This window comes from Lepeophtheirus salmonis, chromosome 4 (genome assembly GCF_016086655.4).
Source record: "Lepeophtheirus salmonis chromosome 4, UVic_Lsal_1.4, whole genome shotgun sequence".
Lineage (NCBI taxonomy): Eukaryota > Metazoa > Arthropoda > Copepoda > Siphonostomatoida > Caligidae > Lepeophtheirus > Lepeophtheirus salmonis.
The window spans coordinates 13,793,961-13,818,549 of record NC_052134.2 but is presented as its reverse complement, the minus strand read 5'-3'; the positions used below and the strand labels follow the sequence as shown (position 1 = coordinate 13,818,549).

General features: G+C 30.3%; 5 protein-coding genes across 5 annotated transcripts in view; 4 read left to right on the top strand and 1 right to left on the bottom strand.

Moving 5' to 3' along the window:
- The first annotated feature begins 1,483 nt into the window (after nt 1–1,483).
- Nucleotides 1,484–2,113, top strand: LOC121116841 (uncharacterized). The gene has a single exon (XM_040711141.2). The coding sequence runs from the start codon at nt 1,546–1,548 to the stop codon at nt 1,993–1,995; it is 450 nt and encodes a 149-aa protein (XP_040567075.1). The 5' UTR covers nt 1,484–1,545; the 3' UTR covers nt 1,996–2,113.
- A 1,984-nt stretch (nt 2,114–4,097) lies between these two features.
- LOC121116838 (uncharacterized) lies at nt 4,098–4,798 on the top strand. The gene has a single exon (XM_040711136.1). The coding sequence runs from the start codon at nt 4,113–4,115 to the stop codon at nt 4,668–4,670; it is 558 nt and encodes a 185-aa protein (XP_040567070.1). The 5' UTR covers nt 4,098–4,112; the 3' UTR covers nt 4,671–4,798.
- A 3,882-nt stretch (nt 4,799–8,680) lies between these two features.
- LOC121116843 (uncharacterized) lies at nt 8,681–9,300 on the top strand. The gene has a single exon (XM_040711143.2). The coding sequence runs from the start codon at nt 8,734–8,736 to the stop codon at nt 9,181–9,183; it is 450 nt and encodes a 149-aa protein (XP_040567077.1). The 5' UTR covers nt 8,681–8,733; the 3' UTR covers nt 9,184–9,300.
- A 3,713-nt stretch (nt 9,301–13,013) lies between these two features.
- On the top strand, nt 13,014–13,575 carry LOC121116842 (uncharacterized). Its single transcript, XM_040711142.2, has one exon. The coding sequence runs from the start codon at nt 13,069–13,071 to the stop codon at nt 13,516–13,518; it is 450 nt and encodes a 149-aa protein (XP_040567076.1). The 5' UTR covers nt 13,014–13,068; the 3' UTR covers nt 13,519–13,575.
- A 9,573-nt stretch (nt 13,576–23,148) lies between these two features.
- Nucleotides 23,149–24,589, bottom strand: part of LOC121116263 (protein transport protein Sec23A-like) — a 2,132-nt gene continuing 691 nt past the window's right edge. The window contains exons 2-4 of the mRNA XM_071887506.1: nt 24,196–24,586; nt 23,906–24,124; nt 23,149–23,426 (exon numbers count right to left, since the gene is read on the bottom strand). Coding sequence (XP_071743607.1) covers nt 23,337–23,426; nt 23,906–24,124; nt 24,196–24,586 — 700 coding nt within the window. The 3' untranslated portion in view covers nt 23,149–23,336. The remainder of the gene's footprint in view (nt 23,427–23,905; nt 24,125–24,195; nt 24,587–24,589) is intronic.

Here is a 24,589-nt window from a genome sequence, read left to right as displayed (position 1 = left end):
GCAATCGTCTCTATTATTTTAAGAAATCAGATTTCTGCTTTAATTTGCACCTGCCACAGCACACCTAAAATTGTCAACATTGTTGGGATCGAGAGGCACACCGTCTACAGGGTCAGAATGCTCATGAAAGAGGGGAAAAGCCTTAAAATCGAGACAAGTAGTAGAAGGTCGGCCAAACTGACACCAAAAGTGGCGAAGAAGGCGTTTGAGGCCAAGCCCACCATCTCCATGGCCAAATTTACTAAAAATAAACCAGTGGCTTCCTCCACCGAGTTCAAGGGGATCAATTCCGCCGGGAGAAACTCCCAGAGGTACGCGGAAAGACCATCAGTGACTCGATAGCTAAAAAATGTCCTTTTGGAGTGGGCCAAGCGCCTCCTAAACAACCTGAAATATCAGGGCAACCATGCTATCTTCTTCTCTCGATCCCGTCTTCAACAAGCAGAACAATCGGGTTGTTTGATTTGAAGACACGTCTGAAAACCTCCGCCACGTCTCCAAGACGGTCGGGCAGGTATCCCATCCTGATAAAGGACGTTGGATGCCTTACACGACTATTTGAAGATCTTTAAGACCAGGGCACTCCCGTAGCTACAAGATCACCCAGAAGTCGGCTAAGAGGTCCTACGTCTTCCACCAGGATGGGGCACTCGCCCACACAGCCAATGTTGTGCAAGCCTGGATGGAAGAGAACATGGACTTTTGACCTCCCTATAGCGCCAATCTGAATATTTTCTATCGAGTGGGAAGTCGAGTCCAGTGCCTGCAGATCACACCAAGGCAATTTCTTCCGTGGAGAAGGACTAGAAGCTCATGAGATTGGACTACCGTCCGTATCCGTGGCTGCTTGAAGGCGGTCATTGATAGCAAAATAACATAAAATTTAAGTAACTCTCATTACTTTGAGTTTGTCATGTCCAAATGATAAATATATTTTATATCAAAAATCATCATATCTTGTTAGACGGGAATAAAGTTAGCTTAAGCTTACATAGATTATTCTATGTGAACACAAAAATTAATGGGGCGTAAAATATTATTGAAAACGTTTCATATATTTTAAAATTATATAAACGCCAGTACTTCGTCAGAAACTGGTTAAGAAGATTTAATGTATTATTTTTATTTCTTTTAGTAAAATATTACTTACTTATAAAAAAAATATCCGACAATTTTCTACAAAAATTTTTGTAATGTTTATTTTGATTCACTTTAAACAATATCCTAAAAAGGAAATAATATTCCTTTTATGTAATGCCATGAAAAAAAGTGAATCATATTATTCAAAAATATATATAGAAAGATAAAATAGTAAAGTAGAAAACCTACGACAAAAATAAACATAATACAATCTTAAAGACAAGGCGTGGTCACGACATATTAAATCAAAACGAGTTCTACAAAATTATTTGCGTTATTTCCTTCCGATAAAACGCAGGCCCAAAGTAAGACATTGAGATTTACTATAAAATGACAGTCAACAAGATATTTATCAACCATTCAATTCCATCCAATTCATTTAACTGAGTGTCATATTAAACAAAAATGTACAAGTTATTAGTTGCTTCTGTTCTCCTTGCCTCCGTTTATGGAGATCACTCCGCTCCTCATCCATCACCCGCTCCATACCATCCACCCCAACCTACTCCCTATCATGCTCCTGCCCCATCTTACCACTCTCCTAAATACGAAGAACCAGCACAACCCTATGCCTTTCAATACGGTGTAGCTGATGACTACTCTGGCTCCAACTTTTCCGCTGAGGAAAATGCTGATGGAAAGATCACCACTGGATCCTACAAAGTAGCCCTTCCCGATGGTCGTATTCAAACTGTGAGCTATACCGTTGATGCTTACAATGGATTTGTTGCTGATGTTCAATACGAAGGAACTCCTGTCTACCCCAAGTACGAACCTAAGCCTTCTCCTTACAAGCCAGCTCCTTATCATGCCCCTTCTCCTGCTTATAAGGCAGCTCCAGCCTATGCAGCTTAAGAACTCTGAGTTACCTACAAATTTATTATGAAATATTCATTCATTTATTTATTAAATTCCATGTCACGTTACAAGTGATTGTTAAATAAACCATCCAATTATTATATTTGAACCATAATTATTTATCTTCGTTCTCATTTATTTTATTTGCTATCTATCCCTATCTGTCAAAAGAAATGTTGATATTCTTGATTTTTCGAGTCAGTCATTACATACATTATTTCATGAAGTCTTGACATGTAGAAATTTTTTTATTCACTTTTAAAAGGTGATAATGATTAAGGAAAATCAAATGTAGTTAGGAGTCATAGTTAAGCTATTAGTGAGTCACGAGAGATCGGTTCTACCTACTTTGAGGACCGACAAGTAGGACTGGACTGGAGAGGACGATGAGGAAATCTGTTTAGGAAAGAATCTTCTGTTTGTGAAATATCGAATTGGTTCCAAACTTCCGATTATACATTATCTATTTATTTTGTTTATCCACATTCATCAGTCAATAAAAAATAGCTTATGATCAAATATTTAAATATGAACTATTTTAAATAAATATTTAACTTTTTAAGTGTTAAACAAATGGACTCTTAATCAGACAAAATAATTAGTTTTCTTTCACGTTATTACCATTATTGAATCTAGCAAACCTCTCCTTCAAAACAAAAAATAGTTAAAGGGCATTCTTTCCAACTATAAGTCGTAAGTAAATATAATTTGAGAAGTTTTAAAACCTTCTTTAGAGTTTAATCAAATTTAACCAAACAACGTTCTAAAATCTTTTAACAGGAAAATAATCAGAAAATTAAAGGCTGACAATTGTTATATTAACCAAAGAAACAATAAAACTATATATTTAATAGAAATTAAAAGTTAAAGGTGATGTCACTCTAAATTATTATATTCAATTTCAAAAAAAAGAAATGCCAAACAGATTTCATAATATGCTGTGTCTTATATTTGAGTTATAGCAAACGATTTAGTTCATTTAATTGATTAAAGTATATTAAGCCAGGCTAAAAATTAGAAGTTCCTGAGGTAACAGGTTGAATCAAATATATTTGTACATATACAGATGAGAAAGGTTTATCCGTGATATAAATCGTTCCAGAATGAACATTGGCATAGACTAAGTTATGAAGTCAAATTCTAACATTTTAATCAATTAGAAAAAGAGACTGATCTTTTCATTTAATTAGTTATTATAGAAATCATCCATTACGAGATGTTCTTCTCCAATGCAACTACAAATATTAATAGCGAAGTCACATCTGTTAATTCAATATGGGTGATACGAAAATACCTTAAAATTTTTACTTTACTTTACTTATATTAAATAAGAAAAACCCCTCTCTTACGTGTCCCAAACGGCTCATTAGATTTTTTTGTTATTTTAATAGATATAATACAATTACAAATATACTTGAAAAGGGGCTTCCAAAGGGGTTGGACTGGAGGGCCTGTAGCCCCATCCCAAGATCAAAATTTCCATAAAAAATTAATTTTTGATTTTTTTTCCAAAAAAAAACGGACTCTCTGAGCCAGTTCCTGATTGGTGGGGAGCCGGCTTCTATCGACCACTTCAAAGAGCCGATACGTTTGCCAACGACACATCACTAATAAGTACCTAAATTTGACAACCTCATTACCTTTTCAAAAAAGTCTTATTTACTATAAAAAAATTAAACCTACCAAAAGAAAAAGATTAAAGCAAATATTTTTTTACTATGAATAATAATATATCTAGAGTTACAGTCATCTAATAAATTATAATAATTTATTAAGTTTGTGTAATCTGAAAAGACCTGCACCTGATGTCCCCAAACGTTACTACATGTATAACTTTTAAAAAAATATATACAATTGTAAAAAAAGTTACGCATAATACACAAAAACTAACCGGAATAAAAATTGGACAGACTTCATATTTTCACTTAGAAACATTATGAATGATTTACAACTTATAAATACATAAAAAATACACTCATGGTACAAAAATGTTGTGTAAAGGCGTGGTCAGTGATAAACTTAACGTACAATGTTTCTCAGACAACATAGTTCAAAGTTATATTTCCTTCCGATAATAAGCAGGCCCAAAAAAGGATATCAAGATTTACTATAAAATGACGGACAGCATCTGTAACAACCATTCAATTCCATCTCATTCCTTCATTGAGCGTCACATTAAAACAAAAATGTTTAAGTTGATAGTAGCTTCTGTTCTCCTTGCCTCCGTTTATGGAGATCACTCCGCTCCTCATCCATCACCTGCTCCATACCATCCACCCCAACCTGCTCCCTATCATGCTCCTGCCCCAGCTTACCACTCTCCTAAATACGAAGAACCAGCACAACCCTATGCCTTCCAATACGGTGTAGCTGATGACTACTCTGGCTCCAACTTTTCCGCTGAGGAAAATGCTGATGGAAAGATCACCACTGGATCCTACAAAGTAGCTCTTCCCGATGGTCGTATTCAAACTGTGAGCTATACCGTTGATGCCTACAATGGATTTGTTGCTGATGTTCAATACGAAGGAACCCCTGTCTACCCCAAGTACGAACCTAAGCCATCTTCTTACAAGCCAGCTCCTTATCATGCACCTGCTTCAGCTTACAAGCCTGCTCCTTATCATGCCCCTTCTCCTGCTTACAAGCCAGCTCCAGCTTATAAAGCTTAAGAACTCCACGTTGCCTACAACCGTATCATTATATATTCATTCATTCATTTATTTATTTATTAAATTCCATGTCACGTTACAAGTGATTGTTAAATAAACCATCAAATTATTATATTTGAACCATAATATATATTTCTACTCATTTCGTTCTCTATCTCCCATCTCTCGATATATAATATATTTTCGATTTTTTTAAAATTAATTAGCTACAAACTTTCTTATAGTCTTGGAAAGCAGAAATTCTTTTATTAATCTATTAAAGACTCTAAGTATTGAGGAGAATCATTTAAAATTCGGGATATATTTGATCTATTTATGACTCAAAAAAATATTATATTTTCAAATTTCTAAAAAGACTCATTTCACACTGAAAGTAACCGGTTGATAAATTAAGGTATCTCCTGTATCCGTTATTTAAACGTACTAAGTTGGATTGATCCTTTATATACGTAAACAAAAATATATAATAAAATACTGTCTAGTCTTATTGCTATTATCTGTGATACTTATAAAATTTATTATATATAGCCAGGGGCGTCTGCAGGGGTTGTAGCCTCTCCCCCCAAATGACAGGGAAAGACTATGGCTCTGAGAAAATATAATGGGCAAACAGCAATTCAATTTTTTTTAAAGATTTCTTTCTATAAAAAAATCATTCAAATTATGAAGCTGAGTCAAAAAATAAAGCCAAATTCACGTTCACTAAATACTCTAACACTTAAATATCTGCAATGTCTTAACTGAGAGGAAAATCTGATAATGGGGATACCATTGTCGCCTCTAAAACTTTTGTTAGCTACTCAACTCAAAAGTAGTTGAGGCTGGATCAGTCTAAAGATGAATTATAAATAAGGCAGAGATACCTTTGTTCCATTTTTCCTTAGTTGTTAGGCTTGAACCGGATAATTACTACTGACCAGCTAAATATGGATTACTACCTTTTACTTCATTTTGTTCTTTTTCTATGGATAGCCGTTATTGCATCAAATAAGTCAACTTCTCTTCCTCTCTTGCTATATTTATCAACATTCTCAGGAATTGACAAGTTCTCATACTTCTTTCAGTTCTATTTTTCCCTCTTGCCTAAGAAAATCGATTATCCTAGAAACAGTTTCTAAAATTTGATAAACAGTAATTTATTTCCTATAGAAATAATATCATATTGTAAATCACTATGTTTACCCCACTTGCGAAAGGTTAAATTTTTCACCACTTAATTTCGAAATGAATAAAAATGAATTATTAACATTTGATCCGGAGCAACATCAAAGACCACAAAGAAATGTATTTTTAAAATATAATTTTAATAATAGAATGAACCGTAATGGCAAAAGTTTGGAATTTCGTCCCGAAGATATTTTTGTTTTGCTTTTTATATATTGAAACAAGAAAAAAACCTTCTATTGGTGACTGCAGCTCTTGCATTGCGTTATCTGCTATTTCTTTATCTCCCGTGTAATTAAACTTCTGGTTATTATATTTTCGATTTCTTCTTCTGTTTCGACATCTTGAAATATGTCATCTGGTAGAAAAGACGTTGAAAAGCTAACTCTTACCTTGGAGCCGAATAAAGCTCCGTATGGAAACTTTTCATATCAAAATATAAGACTCCATTCTTCATCAGCTGAATAAATCACAATCCTGCGCTCCACAGTTGCTTTTTTGATATTGCATGCAAGTGCACAACCTATTTTTAATGTATCGATTTGGACTTTTGACGCTCTTTTGACTTTATGAGTGTGTGGCTTCTTTTGCACGTGTATTAAGGCTGCCCAATACTCCTTTACACTATTTACCATACTGCTTTTAAATTCTCGGCCATTATTTGACTAAAGAAAAAGCTGATCACCAAGCAACATAAATATGTAAATGGGCTTATAAGTTATTTCTTCTGCCCTTTTTGATTTCAATGCCTTGAGATCCACAAACTTAGTGAAATTGTCTTAATACACCATTGTTAGTGTTGTTGTCGAAGTAGATCCTGATCATTCTAATTCTTTTGGATTTTCTATAAAACGATGGAGGGGGAAATTGAATAAATGTTATACATACTCAATGATGTAAATCTTTTATTATATATTTTATTTATATTTAAACAACAAATAAATACTAACATAAATTCATTAAATATTGTCTAGATGATACATTCATTTTGATTTCCGTTTTCCAAAAAAAAATTTCAAACATATTTTGCCAAAAAAAATATATAATTGGTTTTATTGGAATTGGAAAGAAAAGCAAAAATCAAGCAATATTATTTTTGTAATTGCAAAAAAAAAAAAAAAATTAGCTATGAATAATAATATTGTTAGAAAAATAACTTTTGATAACAAGTCCATTTTTCCAAATATTACAAAAAAATTGTAATAATATTTCGAAAAAAATTAGTATTCCCAGGGAGTTTGAGTAACTTCTATAAAATTATCTAATCTAGCAAAGTTGAGTTTTTTTCTAGATGAAATAAATTTTTAATACAAAACTAATTAGAAGTATAGATATTAAGGTTATTTATTATTTACTCCATTTTATTTTTTTCTATATTTATATCATTTAATACTAATTTATTTTGATATAATATATCCATCTAAGTATTTAATTTAAAAATAAGTTTCAACTTTGATTATAAAATGAATAATAAATATTTTACATAATTTAGCAAGTTAAAGACGCTTTTAAATCTTTTTCATTAAGAATCTTCTGTTTTTGAAGTTTCGGAATCGGTTTAAGACTTCCGATTCTCCAATATCTAAGTATAATTAAATCACATAATTAAGCCAATAAAACGTTCTGATAAAATATTTTGTCATAACAACTATATTAATATTAAATAAATATTTAACTTGTAAAGCGTTAAACAGTTGGAATCCTGATCGCATAAAATATTATCTTTTAGTCAAAACCTTTATTGTACCTCACAACCTCTCCTTCAAAAATTAAAATAATAAAGGCCTTTTTTTCCAACTATAAAGCCATGAATAAATATGATTTGATTTTTTATTAAAATCTTTACTAAAGTTTATTTAAATTTAACTAACCAACGTTCTAAAAAATTTTAATAGGAAATAATCAGAAAAATTTAAAACTGAAAATAAATACATAATTTATATCAAGTAGTCATGCTATATTTTTTACTTTCATTTGCAGCAAATACATTCCCAGATTACTTAAATTGGACAATTTTATCAAAATTATCAAAAACATCTTGTTGAATTTAAATAAGTTGAACCTACCAATACAAAAAGAGTAAAGTTTTTCTTTTGGATATTCCTATTTATTACAATGACTCAAATATCTAGTATTAAAATAATTTCATAAAATTTAATCATTTGTAAATTTGTATAATCAAATAAAAATTTATATCAAGTAGTCATGTTATATTTTTTACTTTCATTTGCAGCAAGTACATTCCCAGATTATTTAAATTGGACAATTTTATCAAAATTATCAAAAACATCTTGTTGAATGTAAATAAGTTGAACCTACCAATACAAAAAGAGTAAAGTTTTTCTTTTGGATATTCCTATTTTTACAATGATTCAAATATCTAGTATTCAAATAATTTCATAAAATTTAATCATTTGTATAATCACAAATAAAAATGTTTTGTTCTAACTAATTTATACAAATCAATAAATAAAAGTAAAAATGTTGTTTACCTGATTTCTCCAAATCCTCCTTTATAACTTTAGATTATTATAAATTTGCAAAAAATAAGATAACTAATAAAAAACACACACACAAAAAAAAAAGAATATACATATACTGCTAAATATAAATATTTTTCGTTATCCTGAAATTCTTTATAAAATAATTTCTGATTAAGAATATGCATGATTTGCACAAAAAAAATACACATGTCACAAAAATGTATTATTAAGGCGTGGTCAGTGATAGACTTAATATAAAATATTTGTCAGACAATATAATTCAAAATTATATTTACTTCCGATAATAAGCACGCCCAAAATAGGATATCAAGATTTACTATAAAATGACAGACAACAACTGTAACAACCATTCAATTCCATCTCATTCCTTCATTGAGCGTCACATTAAAACAAAAATGTTTAAGTTGTTAGTAGCTTCCATTCTCCTTTCCTCCGTTTATGGAGATCACTCCGCTCCTCATCCATCACCCACTCCATACCATCCACCCCAACCTGCTCCCTATCATGCTCCTGCCCCATCTTACCACTCTCCCAAATACGAAGAACCTGCAAAACCCTATGCCTTTCAATACGGTGTAGCTGATGACTATTCTGGCTCCAACTTTTCCGCTGAGGAAAATGCTGATGGAAAAATAACATCCGGATCATACAAAGTAGCTCTTCCCGATGGTCGTATTCAAACTGTGAGCTATACTGTTGATGCTTACAATGGATTTGTTGCTGATGTTCAATACGAAGGAACCCCTGTCTACCCCAAGTACGAACCTAAGCCTTCTCCTTACAAGCCTGCGCCTTATCACGCCCCTGCTCCAGTTTACAAGCCAGCTCCAGTTTACAAAGCCTAAAAACTCCAAGTTACCTATAAAGATGTCATGAAATATTCATGTATTTATTTATTCAATTCCATGTCACGTTAAAAGTGATATTTAAATAAACCATCAAATTATTGTATTTGAACCATAGCTTTTGTTCTTACTGAATATTTCATTTATTTAGCAACTATATCATATTCCAAAATAGAATGATGTTATTACTTATCATCTTTTTTATTCTGGCCATTCTTTTGTTAATAGAATATGTAAAAAAACAACCTTTAATTGGTCATATAGAGTTACACTGATTATGTATATGGAAACATTATAGGGTTACATATACTCCTTTGAAGATACGAAAATATGTATATTTTCTTTGCACATTGAGTTTAAGAGAATATTTAAACCCAAGCGCGTCGTTCATTGGGCAACGTCGTTCCAATATGTAAATTTTATGGGATTATTTCCAGTGATTACAAGGATACACAAACATATTTGGTTTCAACTCTTCTTTCAATAGATTTAGAAATTTAAACAGTAATACAATTTGAAAAATATATATTCATTATAAAATTATTCAAGTTTAAGAGCCAAAAGTTGCAAAATCCGAATAAATGAATTGTATATTTATTAGTGTCAAATATGGAAATAATAAATACAAATAATGAAGCGTTTATGAATAATTACAAGTCAAACCAGTGACGTTTGCTATAATAAAATTGTCATCAAATTAATGCTTCTTACTTAAACTATTGCTGAAACCTATTTTATAAGCTAAATTATTTAAAAAATCTATTAATAACGCTTAAACAAATATTTAACCGGTAGAATTAAGTTTACAGTTTAATTTTAGCTATAAAAAATAATAAAACTTTATTTTTTTAAAAGTTTAAAGTTTAAAAGACTTGTGTTATTATTAATTTTAAAGTATTGATATTTAAAAGAAATAGGCAAATGTCCCTGATACTAATAGTCAATCATGTCCAAATTATGCATTTAATATTTTTTTGCATTTTCAACTTTTATTTGCATTTTTCCTGCCATATTTGTGTAAAATTATATTCAATAGTTACAGTAAAGTGTAGATTGAGTGCAAGTATTGGAGGAAGTGGAGGAAAATGAGAGGAAAGGACGAGTCCATTAGCTTCATGAATTATAAAGGGAAAAGTACTTGGATATTCAAAATTATATTTCATCCATCTTGTCAACAAAGCTATCTAAATTTTTTACAATCCGTTTTTTCTCAATAAATATAAACGGCATCCTATAGAATTTATTTTCAATATATTTACATTAATTCAAAGTGTAAGTAAATCTTTTTAAATTGGCCATGCCTAAGATATGAGACCCCTCAATGCTCATTAAGGAGCTCGGTGTCACTAATATTTTGACTTATGTGCATGAAACTAGTATTTTCTATGCATTCTTTGCGGCTTTAACGATGAAGCCAACAGGAAGTGTGTCCTACATGAACAGTGCGACTCGTAAGAAAATAATGAATAATTAAAGAACAAGGGAAACAAAGCTATACATACAAGTACTCTAATAAGACGATTTTTTTCTCTTAACGAAAGTGATAAGATTTTTCTATACGTATTTTTTGCACTGATTTTAAATCTGTGTTTTTTTTGGTAGCACGTAGAGTTTTGAAATACAGTGGTTTGAAATTGTTACATGATATAGATCAAACTTTATTCAAATAGTTTATTTTTGGGAATACAAAACAACAATATACATAAAGATGATATATTAAAAGCGATTTAAATGTGTCTTCCTTTTGTATATTTTGGCTGAACTGTCACGATACAGCATCCCACAATTGTCGGCCATCATACTTTTATTCCAAAATCCATGATAGCGATTATCCATTGCGCGAATATTTTGGTGAAATCGCTCTCCTTGTTTGTCACTCACTCTATCAAGGTTTTCAGGGAAGAAGAAATATCAGTGGGAATGAAGGAAGTGCATTTTCAACGAGATTTGTCACTCAAGTTCTTTGCAAGCATCAAGAAAGATCATGACTCCATCTTTATTCAGGCAAATTGTTGTTTCCATTGAAATTGACACATATCCATTTGAAAGTCCGTCAAACCTTTAATTATAGGGGTGTAAGTCTTCTTGAAATTCATTGTCATTCAAAACCCCTCTTATTTGTTGCCCAACCTATATTTTCTCCTTAAATTTTGCTTCACAAAACTTTGAAATTTGTTTCGAAAGATACTGGAACCTTTTTGAATTGACTTTATCCATTACTTTTACAAAATTCTTCGTTAAACCAAGTTTAATGGGGAGAGTTGGTAAAAATATTTTTTGGAGATCCACTAAAGGAACAGACTGATCACTGTTTGTTCTATAGGTAAATGTAGACCTAAGATGGAAATCTCTTCTGTTGTAATGTTCATTAGTTGCAAGACTGTCCCATAAACATGGGAAACAATAAAATTTTATTAATCATAATTGCATGCTCATAAGTGTTCCTATGATTACGAAATATCCACCGATTTTCATTGATAAATGTCATCTTTAATTGTTTTTAAAAGTATTTAAAAATTGTCTCTTTTAAATGTAGAAAATGAAGAATTATACAATTTATATTATATTTAAAAAAATAACCGGAGGGTAAGTGTACAAATTTTGAGACTGGTATATTCATTTTTTATTTAAAAAAATATAATTTAAATATAAGGAAGCTTTATCAAAATTATTGATTTTCTAAAAATAAATAAGCAACCTTTTATAAAAAAAAATTAGTTTCTTCTTAAAATCTGTACAAACTAGAAGAAATATAAAGACAGATTTGGAATTAACGTCAAAAATGTTGTAAGGTACACCAAAAATTATTTCTGATGAAAATGTTATGCTGACCTGTGTTATTGGATTAAATCTTGAACTATTATAATAACATATTTAGATAGATTAATTTTGTATAAAAATGAACAAAATTCCAAGAAGAAATCCCAAAATTACTAGACTGATTGATATTATTTATAATAATTATAGAAGTAATGTGGATGTTGCCCAATATTGCATCTAGAACACACAAATTTCGCCTTTCCTTACACATAAAAAGTTTTCAATGTCTTAACTGATGGTTAGACTAATAAAAGAAAGTTGATTATCGCCTCTTAAGCTTTTTCTAGATGCTTTTCTCAAAAATTGATAGGGGCCAGGTCAATATGAGGGGGAAATTGATAAAAAAAAATCAGTTATATGAACCTTTGTTCTTGCTATTATGAGTCGGCAGGCTTGAACAGTAGAAGCACAATTGCCCTGTTAAATAGAGGCCAGACCCATTTTCTTCATTTAATTATCCCTTCATAGACGCCTGTTAATGTATCCGAGAGACCAACTGCCCCTATAGAATTTATAATTAGAAATGCTATCAGGAAATGTCAGGTTCAAATACTTTTTTTCAACTGTATACAACTTGCTTGCCTTATTCCCCCTCCCCCCCTTCTCTTTTATATGTTTCAACTGTGACAGTTTCTCTGCAAACTTTTATATTAGATTGTTACATTTACCTCTATTGGTCGACCTTAGTAGTTATATTTGTCCAAATTTGACTTATAATTCTGAGTAAAGTGTAAAATAAAAAAAAACCTTTCAACTTTTATAAATGCAATTAAAACATTGATTTTGATCAAATAAATGCAAAATAGACAAATTTTATACAAGAAAACCTTTTTATTTTGTCTTACAGAATATATAACAATGATTTAAATCATTATGTATGTATATTTACAGTAGTCTTTTTACAAGATATTGCACAAAGGCGTGGTCAGTAGTTCAAAATCATATTTCCTTCCGTTATAAAGCAGGCCCAAAATAGGATATTGAAATTCACTATAAAATGACAGGTAACATATGTAACAACCATTCAATTCCATCTCATTCCTTTATTGAGTATCTCAAACAAAAATGTACAAGTTATTAGTTGCTTCTGTTCTCCTTGCCTCCGTTTATGGAGATCACTCCGCTCCTCATCCATCACCCGCTCCATACCATCCACCCCAACCTGCTCCCTATCATGCTCCTGCCCCATCTTACCACTCTCCCAAATACGAAGAACCTGCAAAACCCTATGCCTTTCAATACGGTGTAGCTGATGACTACTCTGGCTCCAACTTTTCCGCTGAAGAAAATGCTGATGGAAAGATCACTTCCGGATCCTACAAAGTGGCTCTTCCCGATGGTCGTATTCAAACTGTGAGCTATACCGTTGATGCTTACAATGGATTTGTTGCTGATGTTCAATACGAAGGAACCCCTGTCTACCCCAAGTACGAACCTAAGCCTTCTCCTTACAAGCCAGCTCCTTATCACGCCCCTGCTCCTGCTTACAAGCAAGCTCCAGCTTATAAAGCTTAAGAACTCCACGTTGCCTACAACCATATCATTAAATATTCATTCATTCAGTGATTTATTTATTTGTCACGTGTCAAGTGATTGTTAAATAAACCATCAAATTATTATATTTGAACCATAAGATATATTTCTACTCATTTCGTTCTCTATCTCCCATATCTCCATATATAACTTGATATTTTAGATTTTTTTAAATTAATTAGCTACACACTTTCTTATAGGTTTGGAAAGCAGAAATTATTAATATACTAAAGACTCTATTAAATCATTTAAAATTATTAATTTGGACTCAAAAAAATATTAATTTTTCAAAATTCTAAAAAGTAATTATTGAGGACAATCATATAAAATATATATAATTTGGAGACATATTTGTTATTTCATATTTGATCCATTTATGACTCAAAAAAATATTATATATTATATTATTGCTATTATCTGTGATACTTATAAAATTTATTATATATAGCCAGGGGCGTCTACAGGGGTTGTAACCTCTCTCCCCAAATTACAGGGAAAAATTATGGCTCTGGGAAAATATAATGGGCAAACAGGAATTAAATTTTTATTAAAGATTTCTTTCTATAAAAAAAGCATTCTAATTATGTAGCTGAGTCAAAAAATAAAGCCAAATTCACGTTCACTAAACACTCTAACACTTAAATCTCTGCAACGTCTTGACTGAGAGGAAAATCTGATAATGTGGACACCATTGTCGCCTCTCAAACTTTTGTTAGCTCCTCAACTCAAAAATAGTTGAGACTGGATCAGTCTAAAGTTGAATTATAAATAAGCCTTTGTTCCAGTTTTCCTTAGTCGCCAGGCTTGAGCCGGAGAATCACTACTGACCAGCTGAATATAGACTACTACCTTTTACTTCATTTTTTTCTTTTTCTATGGATAGCCGTTATTGCATCAAAGAAGTCGTGTCTCTTATTCCCTTGCTATATTTATCAACATTCTCAGGAAATGCCAGGTTCTCATACTTCTTTCAATTCTATTTTTCCCTCTTGCCTTAGAAAATCGATTATCCTAGAAACAGTTTCTAAAATTTGATAAACAGTAATATATTTCCTATAGAAACAATATCTTCTTGTAAATCACTATGCTTACCCCACTTGCGTGAGGTTAAATTTTTAATCATTTAATTTCGAAATGAATGGAAATTATTAAAATTTGATCCGGAGCAACATCAAAGAGCGCAAAAAAATGTATTTTTAAACTAAAACATTAATAATAGACTGTACCGTAATGGCAAAAGTTCGGAATTTCGTCTTGAAGATATTTTTGTTTTGCTTTTTATATATTGAAACAAAAAAAAAACTTCTATTGGTGACTGCAGCTCTTGCATTGCGTTATCTGCTATTTCTTTATCTCCCGTGTAATTAAACTTCTGGTTATTATATTTTCGATTTCTTCTTCTGTTTCGACATCTTGAATAATGTCATCTGGTAGAAAAGACGTTGAAAGGCCAATTCTTGCCTTGGAGCCGAATAGAGCTCCGTATGGAGACTTTTCATCACAGAATATAAGCCTTTACTCTTCATAAGCTGAACAAATCATAATCCTACGCTCCAACAGTTGCTTTTATGATATTGCATGCATGTGCACAACATACATTCAATGTCTTGATGAGGTCTTTTGAGGCTCCCCTGACTCTAAGAGTGTGTGGCTTCCTGTGCACGTTTATTAAGGCTGCCCAATACTCCTTTAAACTATTTACCATACTGTTTTTAAGTTTTCGTCCATTATCGGACTGAAGAATAAGTTGAGCACCAAGCAACGTAAATATGTCAATAGGCTGATAAGTTATTTCTTCCGCCCACTTTGATTTCAATGCCTTGAGATCCACAAACTTAGTGAAATTGTCTTGATACACCATTATAAATCTGTATTCTTGGTTAGGATGGGCTTGAAAATTGATGATATTGACTTGACAGCGAGATTTGAACTTAGAAAACACCATTGGCTTAACCACATTCGTAAATAAAATAAAATTTGTAGAAATTTGTCTGGAGATTTGTTTGTATATAAATTTGGAAAAAAAAATTGATGATTAGCTGAAATATTTGTCATTTACTAAATAATTTTTCATTTTTAATATTTAAAAAAATTTTTTTTTCATCAAACGTCAATATTCACTTTTAAAGAAAAAAGACAACAAAATTACATATTTTGTACATAAAGTATTCAACTGTAGAATTTACAATAGAGTATCTGCAATTACCAGAACATTGTTTTTGATAATTTTTAAAAAATTTGAAAACTGAACTAATTATCGGGAGGCATTTTATCGAGAACATTATCCTCCATAACTTTTTTGTTTTATCAAGTACAAAAAAATATTGGTATATTTGTGTTGCTTATTTCAATGCCAATAAATGTCATAAACTGTTATTTGCAAACTAAATGCAAAAACAAAAATCTGATTTTCTTGGGGAAAATCAATTTAAGATTTTTGACAAAAACAAAATATGAAATTCTGAGCTAGATAATTTTTTTATGCATATATATTGGTGTGTTATAAGAATTTGTAATATAATTTTTGATAATAATACTAACAAGGTTACATGAGCAAATAGAAGAACATTTTTTTTTTTTTTTGGGGGCGAATGCTATGATGAGACTTTTTGGATTACTTTACATAACTGGATAAATATATTTGATTAGTATATGTAGTATAAAATAAAGGAAAATAAAAGATAACCAATTTCCTGCTCCATCCTCATTATCAAAGCAAGAGAATTAGAATTATCAGTATCTTTCCAGACAACAACGAAATATTCATACATACAGAACTAACAAAGGTTTACCTGTTGTCCCTCGGGCCAAGGGAAGAGAGAAAAATCAAATTAAAAATAGATCAATTAATTGAGAAAATAAAATAAATATATTCAGAAAATACTTTTATATATTACAGATACAAATAATTTTATTATGGATGTTTCGCTTTTGTCGAAAAAGATCCTGATCATTCTAATTCTCTGGGATTCTCTCTAAAACGATGGAGCGGGAAGTTGAATAAATGTTATACATACTCAATGATGTAAATCTTCTTTTTTTTTTTTACCAGGGCCATTAATTTGTAATTTGCAATATAATGAAGGAATTTTCTTTCCCTTAGCAGTTGTCATTATTATTTATGGTAATTACTGAGTTGTGAAAATTATATCGTAAATAAATTTAGTTATACTCAAACCTCATTGAACATTGGTTTGTACTCATAAAAGACAGAACGTACTCCTGAGGAGTTGTTTCAGAGTTATAACATTAATTCTTTGTTGGACTCAGAGTAAAATTGGGGATCGACATCAGATTAATTTTAGGAAATGTCCTTGTGTATATCCTTACCTCCTTCCTTCCTTGTTCCTTATTGTACTTATCACTCAATATCAATTCGGTTAACTAAGGTAATTCACAAAAGCCCATCAAAGCAACCCCCAAGCTCCCCCAAAAAAAAAAAATACTCTGATTATTGGCTCTTATAACCATATTAGTTTTATTATGAATTAAAAAATATATATTTTATTAGAAACTGCAAATAAATACCATGTCTAAACTACAAATAAATAACAACATATATGCATTAAAAATTGACTAGATGAAAAAATTCATTTTGATTTACTTTTTGGAAAATAAATTTGAACACATTTTGGCACAAAAAATGTTATAAATAGCTTTATTGGAATTGAAAAGAAGCATAAATCTAGTAATATTTTTTTTGTAATTGGAAAAAAAAGCAATAAAGAATAATATATATTGTTAGAAAAATAAACCTCGATAGCTAGTTCATTTTTCCAATACAATTTTGAAAAAAATTAACATTCCCAGCGACTTTGAGTAACTTCTATAAAATTATCTGATAAAGCAAAGTTGAGTTTTTTTCTAGATCAAAGAAATTTATAATACAAAAATCATTAGACTTAAACATATTAAGATAATTTATTATTCAATCCATTTAGTTTTTTTCTATATTTATATCGTTGGATTTTAATTAATTTTGATATAATATAACCATCAATGTATTCAATTTAAAAATAAGTTTCAACTTTGATTATAAAATGAGCAGTAAATATTTTACATAATTTAGCAAGTTAAAGATGCTTTTAAATCTTTTTTGTTAAGAATCTTCTGTTTTTGAAGTTTCGGAATCGATTTAAGACTTCCGATTCTCCAATATCTAATGATAATTAAATCACATAATTAAGCCAATAAAAATGTTCTGATCAAATGAACTATTTTTATGTTAAATAAATATTTAACTTGTTAAGCGTTAAACAGTTAGAAATCTGATAGCATAAACTATGATCTTTTACTCAAAACCTTTATTATACCTCGCAACCTCTCCTCCAAAAATAAAATTAATAAAGGCCATTCTTTACAATTATAAACCCATGAATAAATATGATTTGATTTTGTATTAAAATCTTTACTAGAGTTTATTTAAATTTAACCAAACAATGTTCTAAAAACTTTTAATAGGAAATAATCAGAAAAATTTACAACTAAAATAAATACATAGTACATATCTTTTTTATTTATCAATAGAAGCTGTAAATTTTTTTGATTATTTTTGTATGTATTGTAAATAAGAAGTTTAATTTACATAACTAAATTTTTTTTATTTTTATATTCTTTTATACTTCATCAGAAATCAGTATAAGAATTGTCCTAACAGCTGGTTTCAGAATTGACTGAAATGATCGAATTGGCATTTTATATTATCAAGTGAATATCTAACATATAAAAGTAGTTGCAATAAAAAAAATGTAAAAATATGTATGTAGCATAATTGACAGAAGATATTTTTCTCTAACTCATAATTCTCTTTTTTTAAAGAAGACTTTTTATTATATTACGGAAGGAAACAAAAGATTATTGATTATTTGAAGTTAAAGTCAAAGTTGCTGTCACTCTAAATTATTAAATTCAATTTCAAAATAAATAAATGCTAAAACGATTTTAAAATATGCTGTGTCTTCAGTTTTAGTTGTAGGAAACGATTTGTTGCATTTAATTTATTAAAGACTATTAATCTTGTCTATAAATTAAAAGTTCCTGAGGTTAAAGGTAGAGGCAAATATATAAAATATATTTGTACTATACAGAGGAGAAAGATTTATCCGTGATGTAAATCCTTCTGGAATGAATGACTAGTATATACAAACTTATGTACGAAATCTAAAGAGAGGCACTTTTTGTAACACTTTAATGAATATGAAAAAAGAAACTGATCTTTTCATTTAATTAGTTAATGGATTTGTTGCTGATGTTCAATACGAAGGAACCCCTGTCTACCCCAAGTACGAACCTAAGCCTTCTCCTTACAAGCCTGTGCCTTATTACACCCCTGCTCCAGCTCAAACCAGCTCCAGCTTACAAAGCCTAAGAAATCCAAGTTACCCATAAAGATGTCATGAAATATTCATGTATTTGTTTACTCAATTCCATGTCACATTAAAAGTGATATTTAAATAAACCATCAAATTATTGTATTTGAACCATATTTTATGTTCTTACTGAATATTTCATTTATTTAGCAACTACATAATGTTCCAAAATAGAATGATGTAATTAATTATTATTTTTTCTTTTCTGGTCATTCTTTTGTTAATGGAATACATAAAAAAAATCCTTTAATTGATCAAATGGAGTTAGACTGATTTTGTAAATGGAAACATTATAGTGTTACATTTAATTCTTTGAATATACGAAAATAAGTATATTTCCTATGCCTATTGATTTCAAGATAATAATTCAACTCAAGCGCGTCGTACATTGGGCAACGTCGTTCCAATTTGTAAACTTTATGTAATTATTTCCAGTTATTACCATGATACACAAAAATATTTGGTTTCAACTCTTCTTTCAAAAGATATAGATAGTTAAACAGTAATAACAATTTGAAAAATATATATTCATTATAAAATTATTCAAGTTTAAGAGCCAAAAATTGCAAAATCCCGAATAAATCAATTGTATATTTATTAGGGTTAAATATGGAAATAATAAATACACATAATGAAGTGTTTATGAATAATTACAAGTCAAACCAGTGACGTTTGCTATAATAAAGTTGTCATCAAATTAATGTTATTACTTAAACTATGGCCCGAATCTATTTGATAAGCTAAATTATTTCAAAAATCTATTAATAACGCTGAAACAAATATTTTACCGGTTGAATTTAGTTTACAGTTTCATTTTAGCTATCAAACATAATAGAACTTGATTTTTTTTAAAAGTTAACTTTTCTTGAATTGTGTTATTATTAATTTTAAACTATTGATATTTAAAAGAAATAGGCAACATGTCCCTTATACTAATAGTCAATCATGTCCAAATCATGCATTTAATATTTTTTTGCATTTTTCCTGCCATATTTATGTAAAATTATATACAATAGTTACAGGAAAGGGTAGATTGAGTGCAAGTATTGGAGGAGGTGGAGGAAAATGAGAGGAAAGGACGAGTCCATTGGCTTCATGAATTATAAAGGGAAAAATACTTGGATATTCAAAATTATATTTCATCCATCTTGTCAACAAAGCTATCTAAATTTTTTACAATCCGTTTTTTCTCAATAAATATAAACGGCATCCTATAGAATTTATTTTCAATATATTTACATTAATTCAAAATGAAAGTACATCTTTTTAAATTGGCCATGCCTAAGATATTAGACCCCTCAATGCTCATTAAGGAGATCAGTGTCACTAATATTTTGACTTATGTGCATGAAACTAGTATTTTCTATGCATTCTTTGCAGCTTTAGCGATGAAGCCAACAGGAAGTGTACATGAACAGTGCGCCTGGCCAGAAAATAATGAATAATTAAAGAACAAGGGAAACGAAGCTATACATAAGGTGATCAACGTTTTGGACCTGAAATAGCTTTTGTAGCTAATTGTTGCTTAGAGCACCTCAAGAAAAATGATGAGAGAGCACTTGTTGGTGGAAGGAATAGGGATATGTTGGTTGGATCTGATAAAGATGTGGTTGGTCCAGTTACAATTATTGGTTGCACTAATGGAGGAGTATTCCAGGAAATTGTTCGACGTATTTGCGAATCAGATGATGAGGTAAAGGGTTGTATCATTGGTGGTGATAAACTTTTAGTTGAATATAAGAACCTACTCTATCTACGTGAAGAAAAATTTAATCGAATGACTAAATATAAAAGGTTTCGGTCCATTTCTAGTCTTGAAATTTTTGCTAATCTGTCCAACGACCATCAACTTAATAGCCTTATATCTCTTGTCAATTGTTACGATGTTCCAAATTTCCGTAGAATTTTAGAAAAAATAAAAAAAAGATGTTTCCATAATGAAGCAAATGCAGACTTTGTTTTTACAACTGCTCATCTGTCCAAAGGCCTAGAATGGGATTCTGTATATATTTTGGATGATTTTGGAGAAGTGTTGAAAGGATTAAAAGTAAATAAACATATACCAGATGATGAAAAAAACTTATTGTATGTTGCTATAACTCGTGCCAAAAAGACTCTCATCCTCACAAAATTCGTTTATTGTTTGCTAGGAAGTTGCAATTACTTCTTTACTCGCATATCTTGTGATATATCTCAAATGTATGCTAATTGCATACGTTGTAACAATAAAATTGACGGTAATAACTTAGTATTGCATGAAATTTCTTTATCCGGCGGGATTCGAAATTGTGACAGCTATGTTTGTACCTATTGTTCTGTATCTCCTTTCAGGAAATTTAAATTCACTGGATTAGATCCATTGACTTCAACAAATGTGATTACACACGACATGAACAATCGATTATTCAGATTTCTACTCGGTCCTAAAACAGAAGATTATAATAAAATAACAACGCATTTTGACACTTTTATTCCTGATTTAAATTTAAGAAACAACCAAAACGAGGCCTTTCGGAATTACGAGGAAAATATTTGAATTCAAGGGATAGTTAATACAAGCATATTTTCAACTTTTTTTATTAAAAAATATATATATTATCATTAGTTTTTATCAAAGAACATTTTACGGTATTCTCATTTCTCAATCAAGTATTCCCTTCTAAAAGTTTACCTATTAATTGTTGGAACAAATTGTCTACTTCAGGCAAATACATTTTAGTTGTATTTGCAATACTTTTGATGAGTTGCAACTTTAAATATTGATTTGTCAATAAAAGTTGATTTGATTTTGCTTCTGACTCTTTAACATATATACTTGTCTCCGCCTGAATTCGTAGTTTTTCTTCCCAAATTTCAGAAAATCAATCCAGGTTATATTTCTCTTACCCTCTTCTTTTTCTATTTCCTTTGCAATCTCAACTTTCTGAACCTTAAGTTTCAAAATATAAATATCATAATAACTTAGGTGTTTTTAAATAGTATTGGTTCAATGTAGTTATATAATTAATTACTTCTTTTTCAGTCTCTACTTTTATGAGAGACTTGAGTCTTTCAGTATTTTTTTATAATTATATCTTCATTTTATTTTTCTTGAGCTACAAGCTGTTGTGTCCATTCAGTTTAGACCTTTCGATAATTTGAGGCTATGGCAGGGGGTACTTCAGGTTTTGATAAAAAGAGATTCCAGACTTTTACGCCTTGTGGAGCAAAGTTCATAAGATGTTCATGGAGACTCTGATTGATGTAATCCCTAATATGTAAAAATTGTGTGTTATATACTTCATCAATTGAGTGATTTGCTCAAAAGTTTTGAAGGGCTTCATTCATATGGTCGTATATTAGAATTTCTTTAAATTTGACGGAGAAATTGCGAACAAATTCAATGGCCTTATTTTTTCAATAGATGAAATGACATTAGTGTCGCAAAAAACATTTTTTACTCCATCTCGTGTAATACAAATCATTGGGTGTAGGACTTTTTTTTTAGGTATTACAGGTATTTGCGAAACCGTTGTAAAAAATGGTTGCATCCAATGAATTGCAGGATCCGTTACCTTAAATATTGATTTATTAGCTTTTTTTATTTACTTGTATGTTTGAAAAAGAACCTAATCCAGAAGATAAATATAAATACCTGATACAGTAAGGCTCCATTCCTGTAGTACACGCCAACATTCCCTTGATCTACTCGATGTATGGCAGTAATTGATGAAATTATTATTATTAATAGTGTTAGAACCCCTCCAAGAGCCAAAACTACTATACTACTCCGCTTTTTAAAGATATTCTTTAATAATTTCCTCTTCTTAGAACTGTCTTCATTTTCTAATTCAGAAGTGTACCTATCGTCGGCAATTTCTTCATCAGACAAACTTCGAGGCATTTTCTAAGTAGAAAAATATGTTGGCAGGTGATACTAAATTGTAGATCCAAAGGAAAAGTGTAGCAATGCGAATCAAGTTTTCAAAATAAACAAATTCATAACTAAAATGTATGTTACACTTGTAAACGTAGAATCTAACATTATTTGTCAAATATGGATAATTTTATTAATGTGAGAAAAAATCAAATTAAGAGATAAAAAAGGTTAAGATTATTGCTTGGACCTACGGATATCTCATTCTGATATTCAAAGTGCTAATAAATAAATATTCTGATCAAATAACTATTATCGAACAAAAAGTTAAATAATTTCTTTCTTTTTCAGTCAACATGTTTTTCAAATAAGATATATTCTAAGAAATATGTTTAAATTATTCAAGATCAATTTTATTGATCAAAACAATATCATAATAAAATCTTCTGGTTTTTTTTCTAACAATAGTGAGTTGTTGTTTTTTTTTTATCTAAAATTTCACAAATAAGAAAAAATAATAATAAAGATTAATTAATAAATCAATAATAGCAATTATCTTCCACGAAAACTTTAATTTAACTTTGGGCAGACACAGATAACTTTTTCAGATGTTCCATAAACACTTGCAGGCTTACGTCGTCTGTGAGAACTGGAGCACCTCCATCCTAGATTAAATAAAAAAGATATACATTTATTACACTTCTGTGGTCATACACGGAAAAAAGGAAACCGTGTCCCAATAGCTAATTAGCGAAAACCAATAACCTAACGACAAAAATAGAGATGCGTTTATATATATATATGTACATATGATTATAATTTTTTTTTATAAAATACAAGAGAAAAAGTATGTATATAAAGAGTTCAAATTTAAAATTTTGATTTTCGAAATGTTTTTATGACCTTCACCCTTAAAAATAAGATATTGTACATAAAAATAGAAAGAGGAATAGAACACCCTAAGACCATTATTCAAAACTTATTTACCGATGCATTTCCTCCTCCAAACATGGAAACACCAGCGTCCTATTTAAATGATCATAAATATGATATAAATGAATGGGTAAAAACAATCTTATGGGTATCCCCTTATTACTCAATAATAATTATTGAATCATTTTTATAGATTCTCTTTAAAACTTACGGAGCCATACATAGCGTTGTTATGTGTTAACGAGGGGTTGACTTTACAAAGAAGAAACCTAGCTTGAGAGCCACCTTGCTCTGTACTAATATAACGTGGAACAGGAAAACGTGTTTGAAGAACTTCCGATGCGTCGGAAACAGGGGCGTCTAAAAGGTTTTTAAAATTTTCATATTCGGGCAAATTATGATATCCTGAATTTCTCCATTGAGCAACATTCTGTTTTCGGTAAAAGAATATAAACTTATGTAATGTACATGCAAACTTCCTTATATGGGATGATGTCTTACCTCTTCATGAAAAATAAGTATTTGAAAGAATGTGTCCCTAAGGAGTATTCTATCAGGTTGGATTGATGATGTATCAAGTAGAACCGGCTCCGGAGGACCATTAAATGTATAAGCATACAAAATGGGTTGAATCATAATCAAGCATTGTGTCAAATCTTCACGCATTAAACAAAGACGATAAAATGAAGTTTCATCAGGACTATTATTAAACACTTGGAGAAACTGCGAACGGCGAAGATGGAACATAAATTGAGGATAAAGTGTAAAGTTATCAGGAAGACGGAAGCTATTTGGATCCTCTTTGTGATATTCCCCAAACTTTTGGCAAATTCGAATGAGTGTTCGATCGACCCAACGCAAAACATCAGGACCATCTTCCTGAGTCTCTGCTCTC